Here is a 22,018-nt window from a genome sequence, read left to right on the forward strand (position 1 = left end):
CTGTCACCCAGGCTGGAGTGCAATGGTATGATCTCGGCTCACTGCAACCTCCATCTCCCGGGTTCAAGCAATTCTCCTGCCTCAGCTTCCAGAGTAGCTGGGATTACAGGCACCCACCATCATGCCTGGCTAATTTTTGTATTTTTGTAGAGATGGGGTTTCGCCATGTTGACCAGGCTGGTCTCAAACTCCTGACCTCAGGTGATCTGCCCGCCTCGGCCTCCCAACATGCTGAGATTACAGGCATGTGCCAGTGTGCCTGGCCTAGCTATTATTTTTTAATTATCCTTTTGATATGGTTTGGCTTTGTGTCTCTACCCAAATCATATCTTGAATTGTAATTCCTAGGTGTTTAGGGAGGAACCTGGTGGGAGGTGATTGGATCACGGGGGTGGTTTCCCCCATGTTGAGTTCTCATGAGAGCTGATGGTTTTATAAGTGTTTGGTAGTTCCTCTCTTGCTTGCTTTTGCTTTCCTGCCATCATGTGTTTGCTTCCCCTTCTACCATGATTGTAATTTTCCTGAGACCTCCCCAGCCATGTGGAACTGTGAATCAATTAAACCTCTTTTCTTTATAAATTACCCAGTCTCGGGTGGTATCTTTATAGCTGTGTGAAAACGGACTAATATACCTGTAGATCCCAACTTATATTTTATTCTCTCTAGGAAGCTTCTCAGACCTCTCTAGACTGCCTTAGAAGCCTCTTCTGAGTGTTCCAGCAGCCACCTGTTTTTACTTCTGTTATAATGCATTGTTGTCAGTCTTCACAATGAGACTGTGAATTCAATGAAAAATGGACCATGTATTGTTCACTCTTGTGTATCAGTGCCTAACACTGTGTCTGACTCAAGTAGTTGTTGAATTAATATTTGCTGAATGAAAATGATGATTAGGCTGAGACTTAAAAGACGAGTGTTATGGCTGGGTGTGGTGGCTCATGCCTGTAATCCCAGCATTTTGGGAGGCCAAGGTGGGTGGATCACCTGAGGTCAGGAGTTCACGACTAGCCTGGCCAACATGGTAAAAAACTCTCTCCCTACTAAAAATACAAAATTAGCCTGGCTTGGTGGCACGCGCCTGTAATCCCAGCTACTCGGGAGGCTGAGGCAAGGAGAATCACTTGAACCCAGGAGGTGGAGGTTGCAGTGAGCTGAGATTGCACCATTGCACTCCAGCCTGGGCAAAAAGAGTGAAACTCTGTCTCAAAAAAAAAAAAAAAAAAAAAAAAAGTGTTATTTGCCAAGTAGATGAGGGCTACTTCTTTCCAGTAGAAAGAAGTGTGTGCAGAGGCATAAAAAGCCTGTGCTTTGCAGGGGATTGAAAGTTGTTTGTTATGGCTAAAGAGTAGGATGCAAGAGAGAAGCCTAAGTAGCCAGAGTGCTGGGGACATTCATGTCAAACTAAGGAGTTTGAATTGCATAGACTAGCCTCATGCAGGCATTGTGGTATAGGCCTTATGATGCTAGTGGGCCCATACCCATCTTTGACCTCTACCTATGTTGTTATGAATTACGTTAGTTCAGCCAACATGTATAGATGACTAAAAAATGGTGGACTTTGCTCCAGAATTTCATATAGAAACATAGGCATCTGTGAACACTCATTTCAACAATGCTTCTGATTGGTCTAGGTTTACAAATTGCTTTGGCTGCAGTAACTCACCCAAACTATTGGATCTCCTAATGAATCTCACTGCCTTCACCACACCTGTTTCATCTATCCTCCACTGCCACTGTGAGACAAATCTTCCTAAAACTTAATCTGGCCACCTGACTCTAGTAGCATACTCTGTTCAATGTCTTCTAGTAGCATACTCTGTCCACAGGATAACATCCAGATTCTGTAGTGTGGCTTACAAGGCCCTTCATGATTTGGCCCTTCACTACCTCATCTCCAGTCTCTTCTTCTGTATGTTCCGCTCTGCACTCATGCAGAATTGTTTATAGGTCTCAAGAAGTTCTGTGCTGTTCACGACTCCCTTCATGTACACATTGTTACTGCCTGGAATGTTGTCATCCTTATCCACTTTTTGAACTTACCTATCCTATTTGGTAGGAAGTAGTACCAAAATCATTCCCTCTGTGCTAGGCTATCGGTCATCTTCCTTTGTAGACTGTGTGTATACTTCTGTTATGGCACCTTTCACACCGCATTGGATTTGTTTGCTTACCTCACTGACTTCCCTCTCTAGACTGTGGCTCCTTGAGGGTAGGACCAAGTATTAATCAATAAAGAGTCCCTATCACCTAGTGCAATGCCTGGCACATGGCAAACACTGAATAGATATATGGTTAAATAATAAGGAAGGAATAAAATGTTTTCTTTCTATTGAAAGAGAAGGAAGCACCCTCACTATGTGGCTCTACCTGGCGGCCTTCGTGGGCCTGTACTACCTTCTGCACTGGTACCGGGAGAGGCAGGTGGTGAGCCACCTCCAAGACAAGTATGTCTTTATCACGGGCTGTGACTCGGGCTTTGGGAACCTGCTGGCCAGACAGCTGGATGCACGAGGCTTGAGGGTGCTGGCTGCGTGTCTGACGGAGAAGGGGGCCGAGCAGCTGAGGGGCCAGATGTCTGACAGGCTGGAGACGGTGACCCTGGATGTTACCAAGATGGAGAGCATCGCTGCAGCTACTCAGTGGGTGAAGGAGCATGTGGGGGACAGAGGTATGAAATATTTTCTCCTTTCATTTACTTAGGCATGAAGATGCTAAGGTTATATATACAGTTGTTCCTTGGTGTCTCCTGGGGATTGGTTCAAGGACTGATTGTCGATACTAAAATCCAAGGATGCTCAAATCCCTTATATAAAATAGTGCAGTATTTGGTTATAACCTATGCACATCCTTTAAGATATGGATACTTTAAATCATGCCTGGGTTACATAAAATACTAAATACTTTGTAAATGATATGTAAATAATAGTTATATTATATTGTATAATACAATATACCATTGTATAATACAATTGTATAATAGTTATATTATATTGTATTGTTTAGGGCAGCCATCCCCAGCCTTTTTGGCACCAGAGACCGGTTTTATGGAAGACAGTTTTTCCATGGACAGGGAGTGGGGATGGTTTTGGGATGATTCAAGTGCATTGCATTTATTGTGCACTTCATTATATTATTACATCGTAATATATAATGAAATAATTATACAACTCACCATAATGTAGAATCAGTGGGAGCCCTGAGCTTGTTTTCCTGTATCTACACGGTCCCATCTGGAGGTGATAAGAGACAGTGACAGATCATCAGGCATTAGATTCTCAACAGTAGTGCACAAGCTATATCCCTGGCATGTGCAGTTCACAATAGGGTTAGTGCTCCTGTGAGAATCTACTGCTGCTACTGACCTGACAGGAGGCGGAGCTCAAGCAGTAATGCCCGTGATGGGGAGTGGCTGTAAATACAGATGAAGCTTTGCTTGCTTGTCTGCTGCTCACCTCCTGCTATGTGGCCTGGTTTCTAACAGGCCATGGGCTGGTACCAGTCTATGGCCCAGGCACTGGAGACCCCTGGTTTAGGGAATGACAAGGAAAAAGGTCTGTATATGTTCAGTACAGATGCAAATTAAAAATTGTGTTTTCTATCCACGGTTGATTGAATCCATGGATATGAAGGGCTGACTGTGTGTATCAAAAGCTGAGCTTAGAAGGCTGGCCTTGTCATTTGAAGGACTGTTGAGGTCTTTTGTGGCGTTTCATTTCCTTAACAATGTTTATTTTGTTGTTGAAAAACAAGCTCAATAGATCTGAAGCTATTATCTCATATTGCAAGTAGAGTATTTATAAACATAATTCTTTATATTTGAGGAGTTGGGGTACAGTGGCATGATCATAGCTCACTGCAGCCTTGATCTCCTGGGCTCAAGCGATCTTCCTGCCTCACCCTTTCAATTAGCTGGGATTAGAGGCGGTTGCCACCATGCCTGGCTAATTTTTTTTTTAAAAATTTTTAGTAGAAACACGGCCTTGGTATATTGCCCAGGCTAAGATGTTCTTAAGAATCTGATTATCTTGGCTGCTACTTAAAATATAGGCATTCCTTGAAGTCAACCTTTGGTCTTCTTTAAAAAATGTTTTAAAATTTCATTATATTTAAAAATCAACACACTATTTCTTAGAGAAATTTTAGGTTTATAGCAAATTGAACAGAAAGTACAGAGTTCCTATATACCCCCTCAACAATTTTCCCTTTTTTTTTTTGAGACAGAGTTTTACTCTGTCGCCAAGACTGGAGTGCAGTGGCGAAATCTTGGCTCACTGCAACCTCCGCCTCCCAGGTTCAAGCGATTCTCATGACTCAGCCTCCCGAGTAGCTGGGACTAAAGGCATGTACCACCACGCCTGGCTAGTTTTTGTATTTTTTTTTTTTAGATGGAGTCTTGCTCTGTTGCCCAGGCTGGAGTGCAGTGGTGTGATCTTGGCTCACTGCAAGCTCCGCCTCCCGGGTTCACGCCATTCTCCTGCCTCAGTCTCCTGAGTAGCTGGGACTACAGGCGCCCGCCACCATGCCCGGCTAATTTTTGTATTTTTAGTAGAGACAGGGAGTTTTTGTATTTTTAGTAGAGACGGGGTTTCAGCATGTTAGCCAGGCTGGTCTTGATCTCCCAACCTCAGGCGATCCTCTTGCCTCAGCCTCCCAAAGTGCTGGGACGACAGGCGTGAGCCACTGTGCCCGCCCAGTTTTCCCTATTATTAACATCTTTCATTGGTGTGGTACATTTTTACAATTGATGAGCCAATGTTGATATGTTATCGTTAACTAAAGTCCATAGTTTACATTAGGGTTCACTTTGTATTATATAGTTCTATGGGTTTGAACAAATGTGTAATGACAAGTAGCCACCATTATTGTATCACACAGAATAGTTTCAGTTCCCTAAAAGTCCCCCGTGCTTTACATATTCATCACTCCTCACATTCCTGGCAACCACTGCTCTTTTTACTGTCTCCATAGTTTTTCTATTTCCAGATGTCATATAGTTGGAATCATATTTTTTTGAGACAGAATTTCACTCTTGTCACCCAGGTTGGAGTGCAATGGTGTGATCTCAGCTCACTGCAACCTCCACCTCCCGGCTTCAAGCGATTCTCCTTCCTTAGCCTCCCAAGTAGCTGGCACTACAGGCACGCGCCACCATACCAGGCTAATTTTAATATTTTTAGTAGAGATGGGGTTCCACCATGTTGGCCAGGCTTGTCTCGAACTCCTGACCTCAGGTGATCTGCCCGCCTTGGCCTCCCAAAGTGTTAGGATTACAGGCGTGAGCTATCGCACCCGGCCGGAATAATATTATATGTAGTCTTTTAGACTGGCTTCTTTCACTTAGCAATATGCATTTAAGATTCCTTCATGTCGTGCCCTTTTTTTTTTTTTTTTTTTTTTTTTGAGACAGGATCTCGCTCTGTTGCCCAGGCCTGAGTGCAGTGGAATGATCGTGGCCCACTGCAGCCTCACTCTCCTTGGTTCAAGCGATCCTCCCACCTCAGCCTCCAAAGTAGCTGGAGTACAGGTACACACCACCATGCCTGGCTAATTAAAAATTTTTTTCTTTTAGAGACGTTGTCTCACCATGTCACCTAGGCTGGTCTTGAACTCCTGGGCTCAACTGATCCTCCTACCTTGGCTTCTCAGTGTTGGGATTACAGGCATGAGCCACCACACCTGTTCTCCATGTCTTTTCATGGCTTCATAGCTCATTTCTGTTTTTTTGTTTGTTTGTTTTGTTTTGTTGAGATGGAGGTCTTACTCTGTTGCCCAGGTTGAAGTGCAGTGGTGCAATCATAGCTCACTGCAGCACTGAACTTCTGGGCTCAAGTGATCCTCTTGCCTCAGCCTCCCAAAGTGCTGGAATTACAGGTATGAGCCACTGTGCCGAGCCTGACAGCTCATTTCTTTTTTTCGCTGCATAATATTCCATTGTATGTATGTAACACAGTTTATCATTCACCTATTGAAGGACATCTTGGTTGTTTTCAGTTTTTGGCAATTATGAATAAATTCTCTTTTTAAGTTCTATTTTGTCTAGATATTATTCAACCCCTCTTTGATTCCCTTCTTCTCCTTCTCCCTTGGTTTTATGATTCAGTAGATTCTGGTAATTGGATCTCCTAAATAACTCCTCACTCGAGGAGTTGCAAAGTCGCAATGAAATTGCTTCTTTTGGCTGGGCGTAGTGGCTACACATCTGTAGTTCCAGCTACTTGAGAGGCTGAGGTGGGAACATTGCTTGAGCAGGAGTTTGAGGCTACAGTGGGCTATGATAGCACTTGTGAATAGCCACTGTACTCCAGCCTGGACAACACAGTGAGACCCCACCTTTAAAAAGTAAAATCTTGTTTTGCTTGGGTTGCAGGATGTTATTTATTTATTTGTTTGCTTATTTATTTATTTTTGAGATGGAGTCTCACTCTGTCGCCCAGGCTGGAGTGCAGTGGTGTGATCTCAGCTCACTGCAAGCCCCGCCTCCTGGGTTCATGCCATCCTCCCGCCTCAGCCTCCCGAGTAGCTGGGACTATAGGCGCCCAACACCACGCCCGTCTAATTTTGTTTTTGTATTTTTAGTAGAGACAGGGTTTCACTGTGTTAGCCAGGATGGTCTTGATCTCCTGACCTCATGATCTGCCCGCCTCGGCCTCCCAAAGTGCTGGGATTACAGGCATGAGCCACCATGCCCGTCCTATTTATTTATTTTTTGAGGCAGGGTCCTGCTCTGTCACCTAGGCTGGAGTGCAGTGGCATGGTCAGCTCACTTCAGCCTTGACCTCCCAGGCTCAAGTGATCCTTCTACCTCTTAGCCTCCAGAGTAGCTGGGACTACAGGCGTGCACCACCATGCCTGGCTAATTTTTGTAGACATGAGGTTTCTCCATGTTGCCCTTGTTGGTCTCAGACTCCTGGGCTCAAGCCGTCCACTCGCCTTAGCCTTCCAAAGTGTAAATTTTTTTTGTTTTTTTGGAGATGGAGTTTTGCTCTTGTTGCCCAGGCTGGCGTGCAACGGCGTGATCTCTGCTCACTGCAAACTCCGCCTCCCAGGTTCAAGCGATTCTCCTGCCTCAGCCTCCCAAGTAGCTGGGATTACAGGCGCCCGCCACCATACCCTGCTAATTTTGTATTTTTAGTAGAGCTGGGTTTCTCCATGTTGGTCAGACTGGTCTCGAACTCCTGACCTCAGGTGATCCGCCTGTCTCGGCCTCCCAAAGTGCTGGGATTACAGGTGTGAGGCACTGCACCTGGCCCAAAGTGTAAATTTTTAAAAAAACAATTTAAACTTGAAAATTTACTGATTTGGCAAAAAAAATTTTGAAAATCTAAAATGTATTTTAAAATATTGCTTCCTTCCAGCACTTCGGGAGGCCGGGGTGGGAGGATTGCTTGAGCCTAGGAGTTCAAGACCAGCCTGGGCAACACAGTGAGATACCATCTCAATTTAAAAAATAATAAAATATTGCTTCTTGTCTGAGGATGTTCTTAACTCCCCCAGGCAGAGTCAGAAGTTATGGGTAGTTATAGCCTCTTTGCTGTGCATACCCGTTTATTTCTATTGTATTGTTATTGTTTTCCCATCTGTTAGACTGTGAGCTCCTTGAAGGTATGGGCCTCTCTTACTCATTTTTATATTTCCAACTTCTGGCACCTTGCCTGGTACATGTTAAGGGCTCAACAAATGCTGAATGAATCCTCTATACTCATACTTTTGTCTATTACCTTTTTATCTGTGCCCTTGGTTTCTTACTCCTCACGTTTGAATTTCCAACTACTTGCTGCATTTCTCCATCTGGAAATTCTACTAGTGCCTGAAACTCACAAAATCTAAAGGAGTCTTTGTTTTCCTCTCACCTCTTCACCAATTCTTTTTTTTCTTCTTTCTTGGAGATGGAGTCTTGCTCTGTCACCCAGGCTGAAGTGCAGTGGCGTGATCTCAGCTCACTGCAGCCTCTGCTTCCTGAGTTCCAGCGATTCTTCTGCCTCAGCCTCCTAGGTAGCTGGGATTACAGGCACACACCACCATGCCCGTCTAATTTTTGTATTTTTAGTAGAGATGGGGTTTCACCATGTTGGCCAGGCTGGTGACCTCAGGTGATCCACCCGCCTCGGCCTCCCAAAGTGCTGGGATTACAGGCGTGAGCCACTGCGCCCGGCCTCTCTTCACCAATTCTACTTTTCTTTCTAGTCCTTCTCTCAGTTTATAATGTTACTATCCCTTCAGTTACAAAGACTTTTTACCTTGGAGTCTTTTTTTTTTTTTTTGAGACGGAGTCTCGCTCAGTCGCCCAGGCTGGAGTGCAGTGGCGCAATCTCGGCTCACGGCAAGCTCCGCCTCCTGGGTTCACGCCATTCTCCTGCCTCAGCCTCCCAAGTAGCTGGAATTACAGGTGCCCGCCATCAGGCCCGGCTAATTTTTTTGTATTTTTAGTAGAGATGGGGTTTCACCGTGTTTGCCAGGATGGTCTCGATCTCCTGATCTCGTGATCCGCGCGTCTTGGCCTGCCAAAGTGCTAGGATTACAGGCGTGAGCCACTGCGCCCGGCCACCTTGGAGTCTTTTTTAATCCTTATACTTTCAACCTTTCTGTGTCTCTGTATTTTATATGAGCCTCTTATAAGTAGCCTATAGCTGATATAAAGACTAATCCAATCTGACAATTTTTATTTTTTGGTAGAACATTTCTTTCATCTATACTACTTTATTATTATTATTTTATTTTTTTTTAGAGGCAAAGTCTCACTCTGTCATCCAGGTTGGAGTGTGGTGCTACGATCAGCTCACTGTAATGTCCAATTCCTGGACTCAAGCCATCCTCCCACCTCAGCCTCCTGAGTAGCTAGAATTGCAGGTGCACCACCACACTTAGCTAACTTAAAAAAGTTTTGTAGAATGAGTCTCACTGCATTGCCCAGGCTGGTCTCAAACTCTTGGTCTCAAGTGATCTTAATGCCTCAGCTTCCCAAAGTGTTGGGATTACAGGCATGAGCCACTGAACCTGGCCTTAATTATTATGTTTGGATTTATTTCTTTCATCTTGTTTTGTGCTTTTTATTTGTCCCATTTTTTTCCTGTTTCCTTTATGCTCTTTTGAATTGATTGAATTTTTATTCCACTACTAAATTGAAAGTACCTCCCCCTCCCCCTCCCCCTCCCCCTCCCCCTCCCCCTCTCCCTCTCCCTCTCCTCCCTCTCCCTCTCCCTCTCCCTCCTCTTTCTTTGGTCTCCCTCTCCTTCTTTTTTCGGTCTCCCGCTGTTATCGAAGCTGGACTGTACTGCCGTGATCTTGGCTCGCTGCAACCTCCCTGCTTCGGGCTCCTGTGATTCTCCTGCCTTGGCCTGCCGAGTGCCTGGGATTGCAGGCGCGCGCTGCCACTCCTGACTGGTCTTTGTATTTTTGGTGGAGACGGGGTTTCGCCGTGTTGACCGGGCTGGTATCCAGCTCCTGGCCTGGAGTGATCTGCCCGCCTCGGCCTCCCGAGGTGCTGGGATTGCAGACGGAGTCTCGCTCACTCAATGCTCAATGTTGCTCAGGCTGGAGTGCAGTGGCGTGATCTTGGCTCGCTACAGCCTCCACCTCCCAGCCGCCTGCCTTGGCATCCTAAAGTGCTAAGATTACAGCCTCTGCCCCGCCGCCACCCCATCTAGGAAGTGAGGAGCGTCTCTGCCTGGCTGCCCATTGTCTGGGACGTGAGGAGCCCCTCTGCCCGGCCGCCCCGTCTGGGAAGTGAGGAGAGCCTCTGCCCCGCCGCCATCCTATATAGGAAGTGAGGAGCGTCTCTGCCCGGCCGCCCATCGTCTGGGATGTGAGGAGCGCCTCTGCCCGGTCGCCCCATCTGGGAAGTGAGGAGCGCCTCTGCCCGGTCGCCCCTTGCGGGAGGTGAGGAGCACCTCTGCCAGGCCGCCCCGTCTGGGAGGTGAGGAGCGCCTCTGCCGGGCCGCCACCCCGTCTGGGAGGAAGTGAGGAGCGCCTCTACCTGGCCGCCCCGTCTGGGAAGTGAGGAGCGCCTCTGCCCGGCCGCCCCCTCTGGGAGATGAGGAGCGCCTCTGCCCGGCCGCCCAACGTCTGGGAAGTGAGGAGCGCCTCTGCCCGGCCGCCCCATCTGGGAGGTGAGGAGTGCCTCTGCCCGGCCGCCTCCCGATCTGGGAGGAAGTGAGGAGCACCTCTGCCTGGCCGCCCCGTCTGGGAGATGAGGAGCACCTCTGCCCGGCCACCACCCCGTCTGCGAGGAAGTGAGGAGCGCCTCTACCTGGCCGCCCCGTCTGGAAAGTGAGGAGCGCCTCTGCCCAGCCGCCCCGTCTGGGAGGTGAGGAGCGCCTCTGCCTGGCTGCCGCCCCGTCTGGGAGGAAGTGAGGAGCGCCTCTGCCCGGCTGCCCCATCTGGGAAGTGAGGAGCGCCTCTGCCTGGCTGCCGCCCCGTCTGGGAGGAAGTGAGGAGCGCCTCTGCCCGGCTGCCCCATCTGGGAAGTGAGGAGCGCCTCTGCCTGGCTGCCGCCCCATCTGGGAGGAAGTGAGGAGCACCTCTGCCCTGCCGCCCCGTCTGGGAAGTGAGGAGGACCTCTGCCCGGCCGCCCCGTCTGGGATGTGAGGAGTACTTCTGCCCGGCCGCCCTGTCTGGGAAGTGAGGAGCGCCTCTGCCTGGCCGCCACCTCGTCTGAGAAGTGAGGAGCGCCTCTGCCTGGCCGCCCCGTCTGGGAGGTGAGAAGTGCCTCTGCCTGGCTGCCACCCCGTCTGGGAGGAAGTGAGGAGCGCCTCTGCCCAGCTGCCCCGTCTAGGAGGTGAGGAGTGCCTCTGCCCGGCCTCCCCGTCTGGGAGGTGAGGAGCGCCTCTGCCCGGCCGCCCCGTCTGGGAGGAAGTGAGGAGCGCCTCTGCCCGGCCGCCCCGTCTGGGAGGAAGTGAGGAGCGCCTCTGCCCGGCCGCCCCGTCTGGGAGGTGAGGAGCGCCTCTGCCCAGCCGCCCCGCCTGGGAGGAAGTGAGGAGCGCCTCTGCCCGGCCGCCCATCGTCTGGGATGTGAGGAGCGCCTCTGCCCGGCCGCCCATCGTCTGGGATGTGAGGAGCGCCTCTGCCCGGCAGCCCATCGTCTGGGAAGTGAGGAGCGCCTCTGCCCGGCCGCCCCGTCTGGGAAGTGAGGAGCACCTCTGCCTGGCTGCCACCCCTTCTGGGAGGAAGTGAGGAGCGCCTCTGCCCGGCCGCCCCGTCTGGGAAGTGAGGAGGACCTCTGCCAGGCCGCCCCGTCTGGGAGGTGAGGAGCGCCTCTGCCCGGCCGCCCCGTCTGGGAGGTGAGGAGCGCCTCTGCCTGGCCGCCCTGTCTGGGAGGTGTACCCAACAGCTCCGAAGAGACAGCGACCATTGGGAGCGGGCCATGAGGACGATGGCGGTTATGTTGAAAAGAAAGGGGGGAAGTGTGGGGAAAGGAAGGAGAGATCAGATTGTTGCTGTGTCTGTGTAGAAAGAGGTGGGCATAGGAGACTCCATTTTGTTCTGACTAGGAGAAATTCTTCTGCCTTGGGATGCTGTTGATCTATGGCCTTTCCCCCAGCCACGTGCTCACCACTCCCTAATCTCAAGTACCCAGGGGCACAAACACTGCAGAAGGCCGCAGGGACCTCTGCCTAGGAAAACCAGAGACCTTTGTTCGTGTGTTTATCTCCTGACCTTCTCTCCAGTGTTATCCTATGACCCTGCCACATCCCCCTCTCTGAGAAACACCCAAGAATGATCAATAAATACTTAATAAAAAAAAAAAATAAATTGAAAGTACTATAATATTCTCTATTTCTATTTCCCTAGTAGTTCCCGTAGAAATTTTAAGTGCATATGTGGTTTATCAAATGTAAAATTAACATCTTTACCTTTCTCCTGAGTAATCCAAGGCCCTCAGAACACTCACATTTCAGTCATTCTTCCTGACCTGCATGCTCTTGCTGCTGTGTATTTCAGTTCTGTTTTTTGGCTCTCCAATATGTAATGTTTGTTTAGATTTATCCTCTTTTTACCTTTTTTTTTTTTGCTCATTATTCCTTTTTGAATTTTCCATCTAAAATTGCTTTCTTCGTTACCGAATATATGCCTAAGAATTATAGAAGATGCTGGGGCAAAATCTTTTTTTTTTTTTAATATTTATTAAAATGTCTAATTACCCTCATTCTTGAAAGATAATTTTGCAGATAGGCTAGTCTATGTTAATAATTACTTTCTCTTGGCACATTGAAGACACCATTCCAGTCTTCTGTTTCCTGTTGTTCATGTCTTGATAAGTCAGTTGTTAGCCTAATTGTTTTTCCTTTGAAAATAATCTGTCTTTTCTTTCTGGCTATTTAAGGGTATTCTCTTTCTTTGATTTTATTTTTTCTTTGATCTTTATTTTGGTGTGTTTAGGTATGGATTTCTCTGTTTATACTGCTTGGGATTTATTTTTTGGGGGGTGTAAAAAGTAAAGTAGAGGTTCCTCCTCAAAGACTTTCCTCCCCATCTAATTAGAAATAAATAGTGACTTCTCTTAAAAACAAAATTTATTCTCAAAGACCTGTACTAACATTCTTAAATATCTGCTAGCTGTAATAAAGAAATCAATGTACTTTATGTTCTTAGCTCCCACAATTTAACCTAAATATTTGCCCTGGCATGCTTATACTGGTCCAAACAAGCATTAGGTCATAGCCTGTTCCCCTTCCTTATTTGAAGGTGTTTTTACATTTTTCAACATTCCACAAGTTACTTCCTCCTTCTTTTGTTCTCCTCTGCCTTTGCCTCTTTTAAAAAGTTCTAAGTGAGGCCGGGTGCCGTGGCTCACACCTGTAATCCCAGCACTTTCGGAGGCCGAGGCGGGCGGATCACGAGGTCAGGAGATCGAGACCATCTTGGCGAACACGGTGAAACCCCTGTCTCTACTAAAAATACAAAAAAAATTAGCCGGGCGTGGTGGCGGGCGTCTGTAGTCCCAGTTACTCAGGAGGCTAAGGCAGGAGAATGGGGTGAACCCGGGGGGCGGAGCTTGCAGTGAGTGGAGATCCCGCTACTGCACTCCAGCCTGGGCGAGACTCCGTCTCAAAAAAAAAAAAAAAAAAGTTCTAAGTTGCTAGCCAATCGAGACAAATATAAAATGTGAGGTCCCGTTGCAGTCAATAAAAACCAGACACAACAATAAAATAGACATGTCAGGTTATAAATGACCCTGTCTCCTTTGTTCAGTATACTCTCATGGCAAATCTGCTGGCAAGTATACCCTTTCTGCAAAAAGTGAAAAAAATGGCCTTACTAAAAAAATTAAATTTACGTTCAAGTGCTATCTCTTTATGACACCAAAAAACAAACATTTCAAACAGGGGAGCTTCTTTAATCTGTTCATTATCAGTTCTGGAAAATTCTTAGCCATCATTACTTCAAATACTGCCTTTATTACATTTCCCTCCCTTATTTCTGGATCTTATTAGACATATGTTACATGTTTTTACTTTGATCTTGCTTCCCTTTTCTTTCATGTTTTTCATCTCTTTATATTTGTGCCGTAGTCTGTATATTTTTCTTTACTGTCTTCCAGTTTGCTACTTTCTTTCTTCCACTATGTCTATCTACTATTAAACCTGTCTACCAAATTTTAAAATTTTAATAGTTGTATCTTTTATTTCTGAAGTTTTATTTGGTTCTTTCTCAAATCTGCTTGATCAATTTTATAGTATTTTTATGAATATTTTCAATCCTTTTATTTAAAAATTATATTTAGCAGGCTGGGCGTGGTGGCTCACGCCTGTAATCCCAGCACTTTGGGAGGCTGAGGTGGGTGGATCACGAGGTCAAGAGATCGAGACCATCCTGGCCAACATGGTGAAACCCTATCTCTACTAAAAATACAAACATTGGCTGGGTGTGGTGGTGTGTGCCTGTAGTCCCAGCTACTTGGGAGGCTGAGGGCAGGAGAATAGCTTGAACCCAGGAGGCAGAGTTTGCAGTGAGCTGAGATCGTGCCACTGCACTCCAGCCTGGTGACAGGGCAAGACTCTGTCTCAAAAAAAAAATTATATTTAGCAAACTTATATGTTATGTAATTTGGGCCGCAAACTCTCATGGGGGTGGTTAGTAGTTATGATTCCTCAAGAGTGATTCTTACCCCACCAAAGTTCAAAATAGAGTATTTTTGCCTGAAACCAAACTCCTGATATGACTTTTAATTGTTTTAGGACTCTGGGGACTGGTGAACAATGCAGGCATTCTTACACCAATTACCTTATGTGAGTGGCTGAACACTGAGGACTTTATGAATATGCTCAAAGTGAACCTCATTGGTGTGATCCAGGTGACCTTGAGCATGCTTCCTTTGGTGAGGAGAGCACGGGGAAGAATTGTCAATGTCTCCAGCATTCTGGGAAGAGTTGCTTTCTTTGTAGGAGGCTACTGTGTCTCCAAGTATGGAGTGGAAGCCTTTTCAGATATTCTGAGGTAACTCTTAAGTTAAAACAAAAACAACTATTGGGCACTGAAATATGTCTTAGGCATTGTGCTAGTTGCTTTCACCTATCTTATTTCATCACTCCTCAAATCTTGATACATAGATATTATTACTAGTCTATTTTATATAGATAACAGGCTCAAATTTTCATATCTGTCCCAAAGTTCACCTACCATAGCCAGAATTTGGCAGAACTGTGTTTTGACCCAGGTCTTTGACTTCTACCACTATGTCACACTTCAATTCTCAATATTTATTTTTTATTTTTGAGACAGGGTCTCACTCTGTTGCCCAAGCTGGAGTGCAGTTGTGTGATCATCATAGTTCATTGCAGCCTCAACCTCCTGGGCTCAAACGATCCTTCCACCTCAACTTCCCTGGTAGCTGGGACTATGGGTGCACGCTGCCATGCCCAGCTAATTTTTTATAGTTTGTAGAGATGGAGTCTGATTATGTTGCCCAGGCTAGTCTTAAATGCCTGGGCTAAAGTGATCTTCCTGCCTCAGCCTCCGAACGTGCTGGGATTATAGGCATGAGACACTGTGCCTGGTCTGGCTTTTATTCATGCATTGTTTCAGTTTCATGTCCTTCCACCGGCTGCTTCATTCTTTTTATAGATCCTCCTCCCCCGTATATATGTGTGTGTATCATATATATGTATGCGTGTGTATTTATTTATTTTCTGAGATTGAGTCTCACTCTGTCGCCCAGGCTGGAGTGCAGTGATGCGATTTTGGCTCACTGCAACCTCTGACTCCTGGGTTCAAGTGATTCTTCTGCCTCAGCCTCCCAAGTAGTTGGGACCACAGGTACGTGCCACTACACCCGGCTAATTGGTGTATTTTTAGCAGAGACAGGGTTTCACCATGCTGGCTAGGATGGTCTGGAACTCCTGACCTCACGTGATCCACCCACCTTGGCCTCCCAAAGTGCTGAGATTACAGGCATGAGCCACTGTGCCTGGCCTATTTATTTATTTTTAAGAGACAGAGTTTTACTATATTGCCTGGGCTGGAGTGCAGTGACTATTCACAGGCATGATCATAGCTTACTACAAGCTTGAACTCCTGGGCTTGAGCTGTCCAGCTGCCTTAGCCTCCTGAGTAGCTAGGACTACAGTCCTGCACTACTGCACTCAGCCTATTTTCCTTATAATTCTTGAAAGAGCATCCTATTGGCTGAGTTCATTTTTTGTGTGTGCCAGGCAACACCACACTGTGTGACATTTTTGTGCATGGTTATGGGTAAGGCACTGCAGGAAGTACTTTCCATCCATTAAATCATTTAACTTTCATAGCAACCCAATGAAGAGGGCATTATTTTTATTCTTATTGTACATCTGAGGAAACTGAGGCACAGAGGTTTAGTAATTTGCCCGTGGTCATATTGGTAATCACAGGCAGAGCTACTGTTCAGCCTTACAAGGGACTCTCCTCCTGTCAAGTCCCCTTCCTGGTCCAATCAGCTGTGGACAAGAGGCTGTAGTCACGTGGTCCAAAATATTGCTGTGCACACTCCTCTTTAGCAGGGACTGACTTTTGGGCAGTTTCACTTGGAAATGGGCTGTGAATATTAAAGGCAGCATGTATTGACTTTCTATGGCCACTGTAATAAATTATCATAGGTAATTTATGGTATATGGTGTTTTAAAACAACACTTTTTTTTTGGTAATCAGTTCGTAATCAGTATCACTGGGCCAAAACTGAGGTGTTGACAGGGCCACATTCCTTCTGAAATCACTATGGGAGAATCCATTCCCTGCCTCTTCCAGCTTCTGGTGGCTGCCAGCATTCTTTGGCCATGGCTACATCATTTCAATCTCTGCCTCCGTGGTCACATCGCCTTTTCCTCTTGTCAGTCATCAAATCCACTTCTGCTTCTCTTAAAGGATCTTTGTGATTGCATTTAGGGCCCACGCAGATAATCTAGGATAACCCCCTATCTCAACCGCCTTAACTTAATCACACCTGCAAAGTCTTTGCCACATAAGGCAACATTTACAGGGATTAGGACCTGATCTCTTTGGGGGCCGTTATTTAGCCTACCACTTACCATGACTGGTATATAAGTGTTGCAATATGAGTGTTATATGCCTAGGGAGAAAACAGAAATAGCCAAGAAATTACATGAGTTGTTACCATGTGGTAGGCACCTCACTTGGTTTCCTGCCTATCTAATGTTCTGTGTACTGCCACAGGGCTGCTGTGTGATTTACCACCACCTAGGGCTGGTCTCTCGGACTCCTTGACTCATTCCCAGACTAAGAGCAAAGATATATCCTTCCAACATTCAAATGACTATGTAATTCCTTTAGAAAATTCAAGTTCACCCTAGTTGTGCTCAGGATAAACAGGGAAAGGAAGTTTTGTCCTATATTTGCACTGGCATGTTAAAGGGGAATGGAGACAAGGGGTGGTAGGAATCAGAGTGAGAAAACTCCAAGGAGAAGTGAAATTTAGAGGAGAGTCACCTCTGGCTGCAAAGCCCTTTCCTCTTCTCCATTACATGTGGGCACCTGGAGACTCTTTTTGAAGCTCTAACATGGAAGGTTTTAGGTTTTGGTTTGGTAAGCGAGGCTTTTCCCTTAGAACAGTAGTTCTTAAACTCTAGCATGCCTCAGAGTCACCTGGAAGTCTTGTTAAAACAGATTATTGAGTCTCAACCCCAGAGTTTCTAATTTAGTAAGTCTAGACTGGGGCCCAATACTTCACATTTCTAAAAAGTTACCAGATGCTGATGATACCATTGATCCAGGGTCCACACTTTAAGAACCACTGCTTAGAGGTCATAATGCCTTGTGGTCTGCCTCCTTATGGACCATTATTTCAAACATTTCTCCTTGCTGACAGCTTGAGCTTCGTCTTCTCCAGCAAGGCTGCCTGGACCCATAGTTTAGGGAACACTCCTCATCACTGTCCCTAGAGCTCCTAGAGGGCACCTCTGCCATGGTGCACAGTGCCATCTTACTTCTTTCGGTGTAGGCAGCACTTAGTGCAGTACTTAGCCCATAGTCGGCCTTTGATAAGCATTTTTGGAACTGTCTGTTGAACTAACTTGAATATTCTGGAATTGGCAATTTTAATGCTCACATCCTGTTTCATTAGTGATCTCTTAGTCCACACATTGTCATTTTCCACAAGCCCATGCTTTTACATGTGGAATTCCCATTGCCTGGTTTGTTATTCTTCCCTTTTCTTTACTTGGAAATTTCCTTTTGTCTTTTAAGATAATGGTCCCCAACCTTTTTGGCACCAGGGACCTGTTTCGTGGAAGACAGTTTTTTCATGCCCCAGGTGGGGGTGGCCAGAAGAAAGAGATGGTTTCGGGATGAAACTCTTCAACCTCAGGATTCTTATAGGGAGCGTGCAACTTAGGTCCCTCGCATGCACGGTTCACAATAGGATTCATGCCCCTATGAGACTCTAATACCTGGCTGATCTGAGAGGAGGCGGAGCTCAGGCGGTAATGCTGGCTCACCCACTGCTTACCTCCTGCTGTGTGGCCCAGTCCCTAACAGGCCACAGACTTATGGGTCTGCACCCCAGGTTTGGGGATCCCTGCTTTAAGACTCAACTGAAATATTTTTCTCCTCACTGAAGCCTTCCCTGACTCCCTCAGAAAATCTATCTGTACCTTTCTCTCTACTTTCATAGCCCCTTGAATGCCTCTCCTTTATAATTCTTTTGAGTTGTGTTGTAGTTATTTGCCTACTTGTTGGACTCACCTACTGTGAACTTTCTGAGGTGAGGAACTGAGTCTTAATCTTCTGAGTTTGTGAGACACTTAGCACAGTGCCAGTCATAATAAATGCTAATTTTATTTATTGTCATTTGTATCCTTCATGTCTCCAGAGTCTAGCACACAGTAGGTACTTAATAACTCTTTATTAAATGAGTGATTCTAGAATTGAATGGTTATGGTAGTTGGTATAATAATTTCCTAATTGTTGGATCCAAGGATGTTTATATTTAAATTTTTTTTCCTCTCCATTTCTTTATTCTTTAAAATATTCAGTAAAGATATTTTATAATCTTTTTTGTTTTGCTTTTCCTTCCTGAAAGCATTGAAATGGTGGTGGTCTTTAATCATAACTTGTGGGGTTTTATTTCAGGCGTGAGATTCAACATTTTGGGGTGAAAATCAGCATAGTTGAACCTGGCTACTTCAGAACGGGAATGACAAACCTGACACAGTCCTTAGAGCGAATGAAGCAAAGATGGAAAGAAGCCCCCAAGCACATTAAGGAGACCTATGGACAGCAGTATTTTGATGCCTGTAAGCTTTTTTCTTTTGATAGGGATAATGGGTACCCCGTATTAGTCCATTCCCATGCTGCTATGAAGAAATAACCGAGACTGGGTAATTTATAAAGAAAAGAGGTTTAATTGACTCACAGTTCTGCATGGCTGGGGAGTCCTCAGGAAACTTACAATCATGGCAGAAGGCACCTCTTCACAGGATGGCAGGAGAGGGAATGAGCGCAAGCAGAGGAAAGCCCCTTATAAAACCATCAGATCTTGTGAGAACTCACTACTAAAAGAACAGCATATGGGAACCACCCCCATGATTCAGTACCTCCCACCAGGTCCCTCCCACGACATGTGGAGATTATGGGACTATAATCCAAGATGAGGTCTGGGTGGGGACACAAAGCCAAACCACATCAGTACCCTTGCATGAGAAGGGGAAAAGAGGGTTGGTGGACAATGATTGGCAGATCCTCTCAGAACAAAGCTCCTTAAATAAAGCCTTCCCAGAACAGAAGGAAGTCAGGAAGGTCCCAGTGCTGTCATGGTTGGCTTGGTCTGATGACTATCATGGTTGAGGAGGGGGACATATAGGCAGCCTGGGGCCAGGCTCTTTCCTGCCTTGTCCTCTGTGGGCCAGGGCACCTGAGCACTAGGAGGTATTACATACTTAGAGGCATGGACCCTTGAGAGGGTGTGCCCCTTGGTAGTGTGGCAGGGCTGGTGTGAGATGTCTGCTCAACTAAAGTGCAGTCTTCATCATTGTTTACCCTTTTGATAACAAAGGGCTTGTCCACAAACTATGTGTCTTAATGTGACAGGAGAAAGCATGTAGGTGGGAAGAGGTAAGTCAGTGAGGACAAGTCTTTGCAGAGCCCTGTGGGCCATTCCCTGAGGCTATATTTCTCTTGTTCGGGTGATAGGAGCCTTGTGGGAGTGGGACTTGTCAATTTCCTATAAGAATATTATTCTGAAGACCTGGAGGAGGAGGTGGCAGCAGCGGTTAGAAGCATGGGAATGACTTCTAATAGGTACAGGGTTTCTTTTTGGGATGATGAAAATATTCTAAATGTAGATTGTGATGATGATTGCACAACTCTGAATGTACTAAAAATTATTGATTTGTACACTTTAAATGGCTGAATTTTATGATATATGAATATCTCAATAATGTTAAAAAAATTTCCAGTTGAAAAAGTATATTCCCATATCTGTGTTGTTCTAAACCTATGTAAAAATCCTCTAGTAACAGAATTAAGTTGTGTATTTTTTTTTTTTGAGACAGAGTCTCGCTCTGTCACCCAGGCTGGAGTGCAGTGGCGTGATCTTGGCTCACTGCAACCTCTGCCTCCCGGGTTCAAGCAATTCTCCTGTCTCAGCCTCCTGAGTAACTGGGACTACAGGCATGCACCACCAAGCCTGGCTAATTTTTGTATTTTTAGTAGACTTGGGGTTTCATCATGTTGGCCATGCCGGTCTCGAACTCCTGACCCCAAATTATCCACCCACCTTGGCCTCCCAAAGTGCTGGGATTAGAGGCATGAGCCACTGCACCCAGCCATCAGAATTGAGTTTTGAGGCCAGGCTTGGTGCCTCACACTTATAATTCCAGCACTTTGTGAGGCTGACGTGGGAGGATCGCTTGAGCCCAGGAATTCAAGACCAGCCTGGGCAACATAGTGAGACCTTGTGTCTACAAAAAATAAACAAAATTAGCTGGGCATGGGGATGCTTACCTGTAGTCCCAGCTATGTGGGAAGCTGAGGAGGGAGGATCACTTGAGCCTGGGAGGCAGAGGTTACAGTGAGCTGAGATTGTACCACTACACTCCAACCTGGGTGACAGAGCAAGACCGTGTCTCAAAAAAACCCCAAAAAAACAACCAAGCAAAAAAAGAAAAATGATTGAGTTTTAAAATTAATATTAAATAAAATCCAAAATTTAGTTTTCATTCTGGTGCATTAGCTATTGTTTAAGTACTCAATAGCTACATGTGGCTAGTGGCTATCATATTGGGATGCACATTCTAGATCATTCTATCTTGTAGAAATTAGATGTGGTAAGACTTCTGTGACTGCATGATCTTAAAAATATAAGGGATAAGATTGTTGACCACCATTTCTTTTTTTGTATACAGTTTACAGTATCATGAAGGAAGGGCTGTTGAATTGTAGCACAAACCTGAACCTGGTCACTGACTGCATGGAACATGCTCTGACATCGGTGCATCCGCGAACTCGATATTCAGCTGGCTGGGATGCTAAATTTTTCTTCATCCCTCTATCTTATTTACCTACATCACTGGCAGACTACATTTTGACTAGATCTTGGCCCAAACCAGCCCAGGCAGTCTAAAGAAAACTGAGTTGGTGCTTCTTGGAATGAAGGCAAAAATCTGAAATTAATTGTTAGTGTCTCAGTAATCCTGATTTAGAACCCAGGCTTTTTGTAACAATGCGTTTTCTTGCCTAAATTCATTTATCTGGCATCATCAGAGTACTAACATATTTATATTTCAGATATCCAAAGCTTACCACTTTAGGTGATGAATCTTTACTATTTTAGCCCTTTTTTGATGAGACTATTTTTCTAAAGTGAATCATTTGTTCTTGCCTTATTAAACAGAGTAGATGGAAAACAATTTAACCTATTTTGAAGTCATTTCTTTATGAATATGAATAATTGTTCTATGCTTTAATAATCTATTGTGAAGAAACTACCAAGAAATATGTTGGTGTGTTTGTCCTTACTTGAAATGGGTCTGTATTATGGTACTTTTAATAAATATTTGATTTTTCTTTCTCTTCTCTTTTTGTCAGCAGTCTTTTTTCCCCAATATATTTCTTCCTTTTTTAAAAAGAAATTACTTTTTAAATTTTAAATCAAAATAATGTTATACATATATAGCTAAAAATTCAATTAATATTCAAAAGCTTAAAATGAAAAATGGCAATCCCTTGCCCTTATCCTCATCCTTCATTGCTGCTCATCAGAGGCAAATGGTCTCAACTTTTAGCTATTTCTTCTGGTATTTATCTCTGAACTTCTAAATGATATACTGTTATTTTTTATTAATTTTAGCTATTCTCAATTGACTTTTATGGTGCAAATCTGGCTTTTTTTACATCACTTTCCTGCCCATTTCCTTTATCCTTATAGTTTGAATATAATTTTATCACATTTCTGGTTAAATGAATAGTGTTTATATAATTAAGTGTGTGAATATTATTAAGTATTTAATCAAGTATTTTTCTTTTATAGTAACATTTTTTGTTTTTCTTGGAGTTAATTATTGCCTTGCTTTTTTTGCTTGCAAAGCTTTTTCTT

At 45.2% G+C, this 22,018-nt stretch overlaps 1 protein-coding gene across 2 annotated transcripts in view; it reads left to right on the forward strand.

The window, feature by feature from the left end:
- The window catches only part of HSD17B6 (hydroxysteroid 17-beta dehydrogenase 6), a 40,267-nt gene extending 18,769 nt beyond the window's left edge, over positions 1 to 21,498 (forward strand). The window contains exons 3-6 of one of the 2 annotated variants that reach the window (XM_054443678.2): positions 2,342 to 2,668; positions 14,175 to 14,433; positions 18,556 to 18,719; positions 20,829 to 21,487. In XM_054443678.2, the coding sequence (XP_054299653.1) occupies positions 2,356 to 2,668; positions 14,175 to 14,433; positions 18,556 to 18,719; positions 20,829 to 21,046 (954 nt within the window). In that variant the 5' untranslated portion in view covers positions 2,342 to 2,355 and the 3' untranslated portion in view covers positions 21,047 to 21,487. Of the gene's footprint in view, positions 1 to 2,336; positions 2,669 to 14,174; positions 14,434 to 18,555; positions 18,720 to 20,828 lie in introns of both variants that reach the window. The other variant, XM_054443677.2, reaches the window with a different exon arrangement.
- The last annotated feature ends 520 nt before the right edge of the window (positions 21,499 to 22,018 follow it).

The sequence above is a fragment of the Pongo pygmaeus genome, chromosome 10, assembly GCF_028885625.2.
Source record: "Pongo pygmaeus isolate AG05252 chromosome 10, NHGRI_mPonPyg2-v2.0_pri, whole genome shotgun sequence".
Taxonomy (NCBI): Eukaryota; Metazoa; Chordata; class Mammalia; order Primates; family Hominidae; genus Pongo; species Pongo pygmaeus.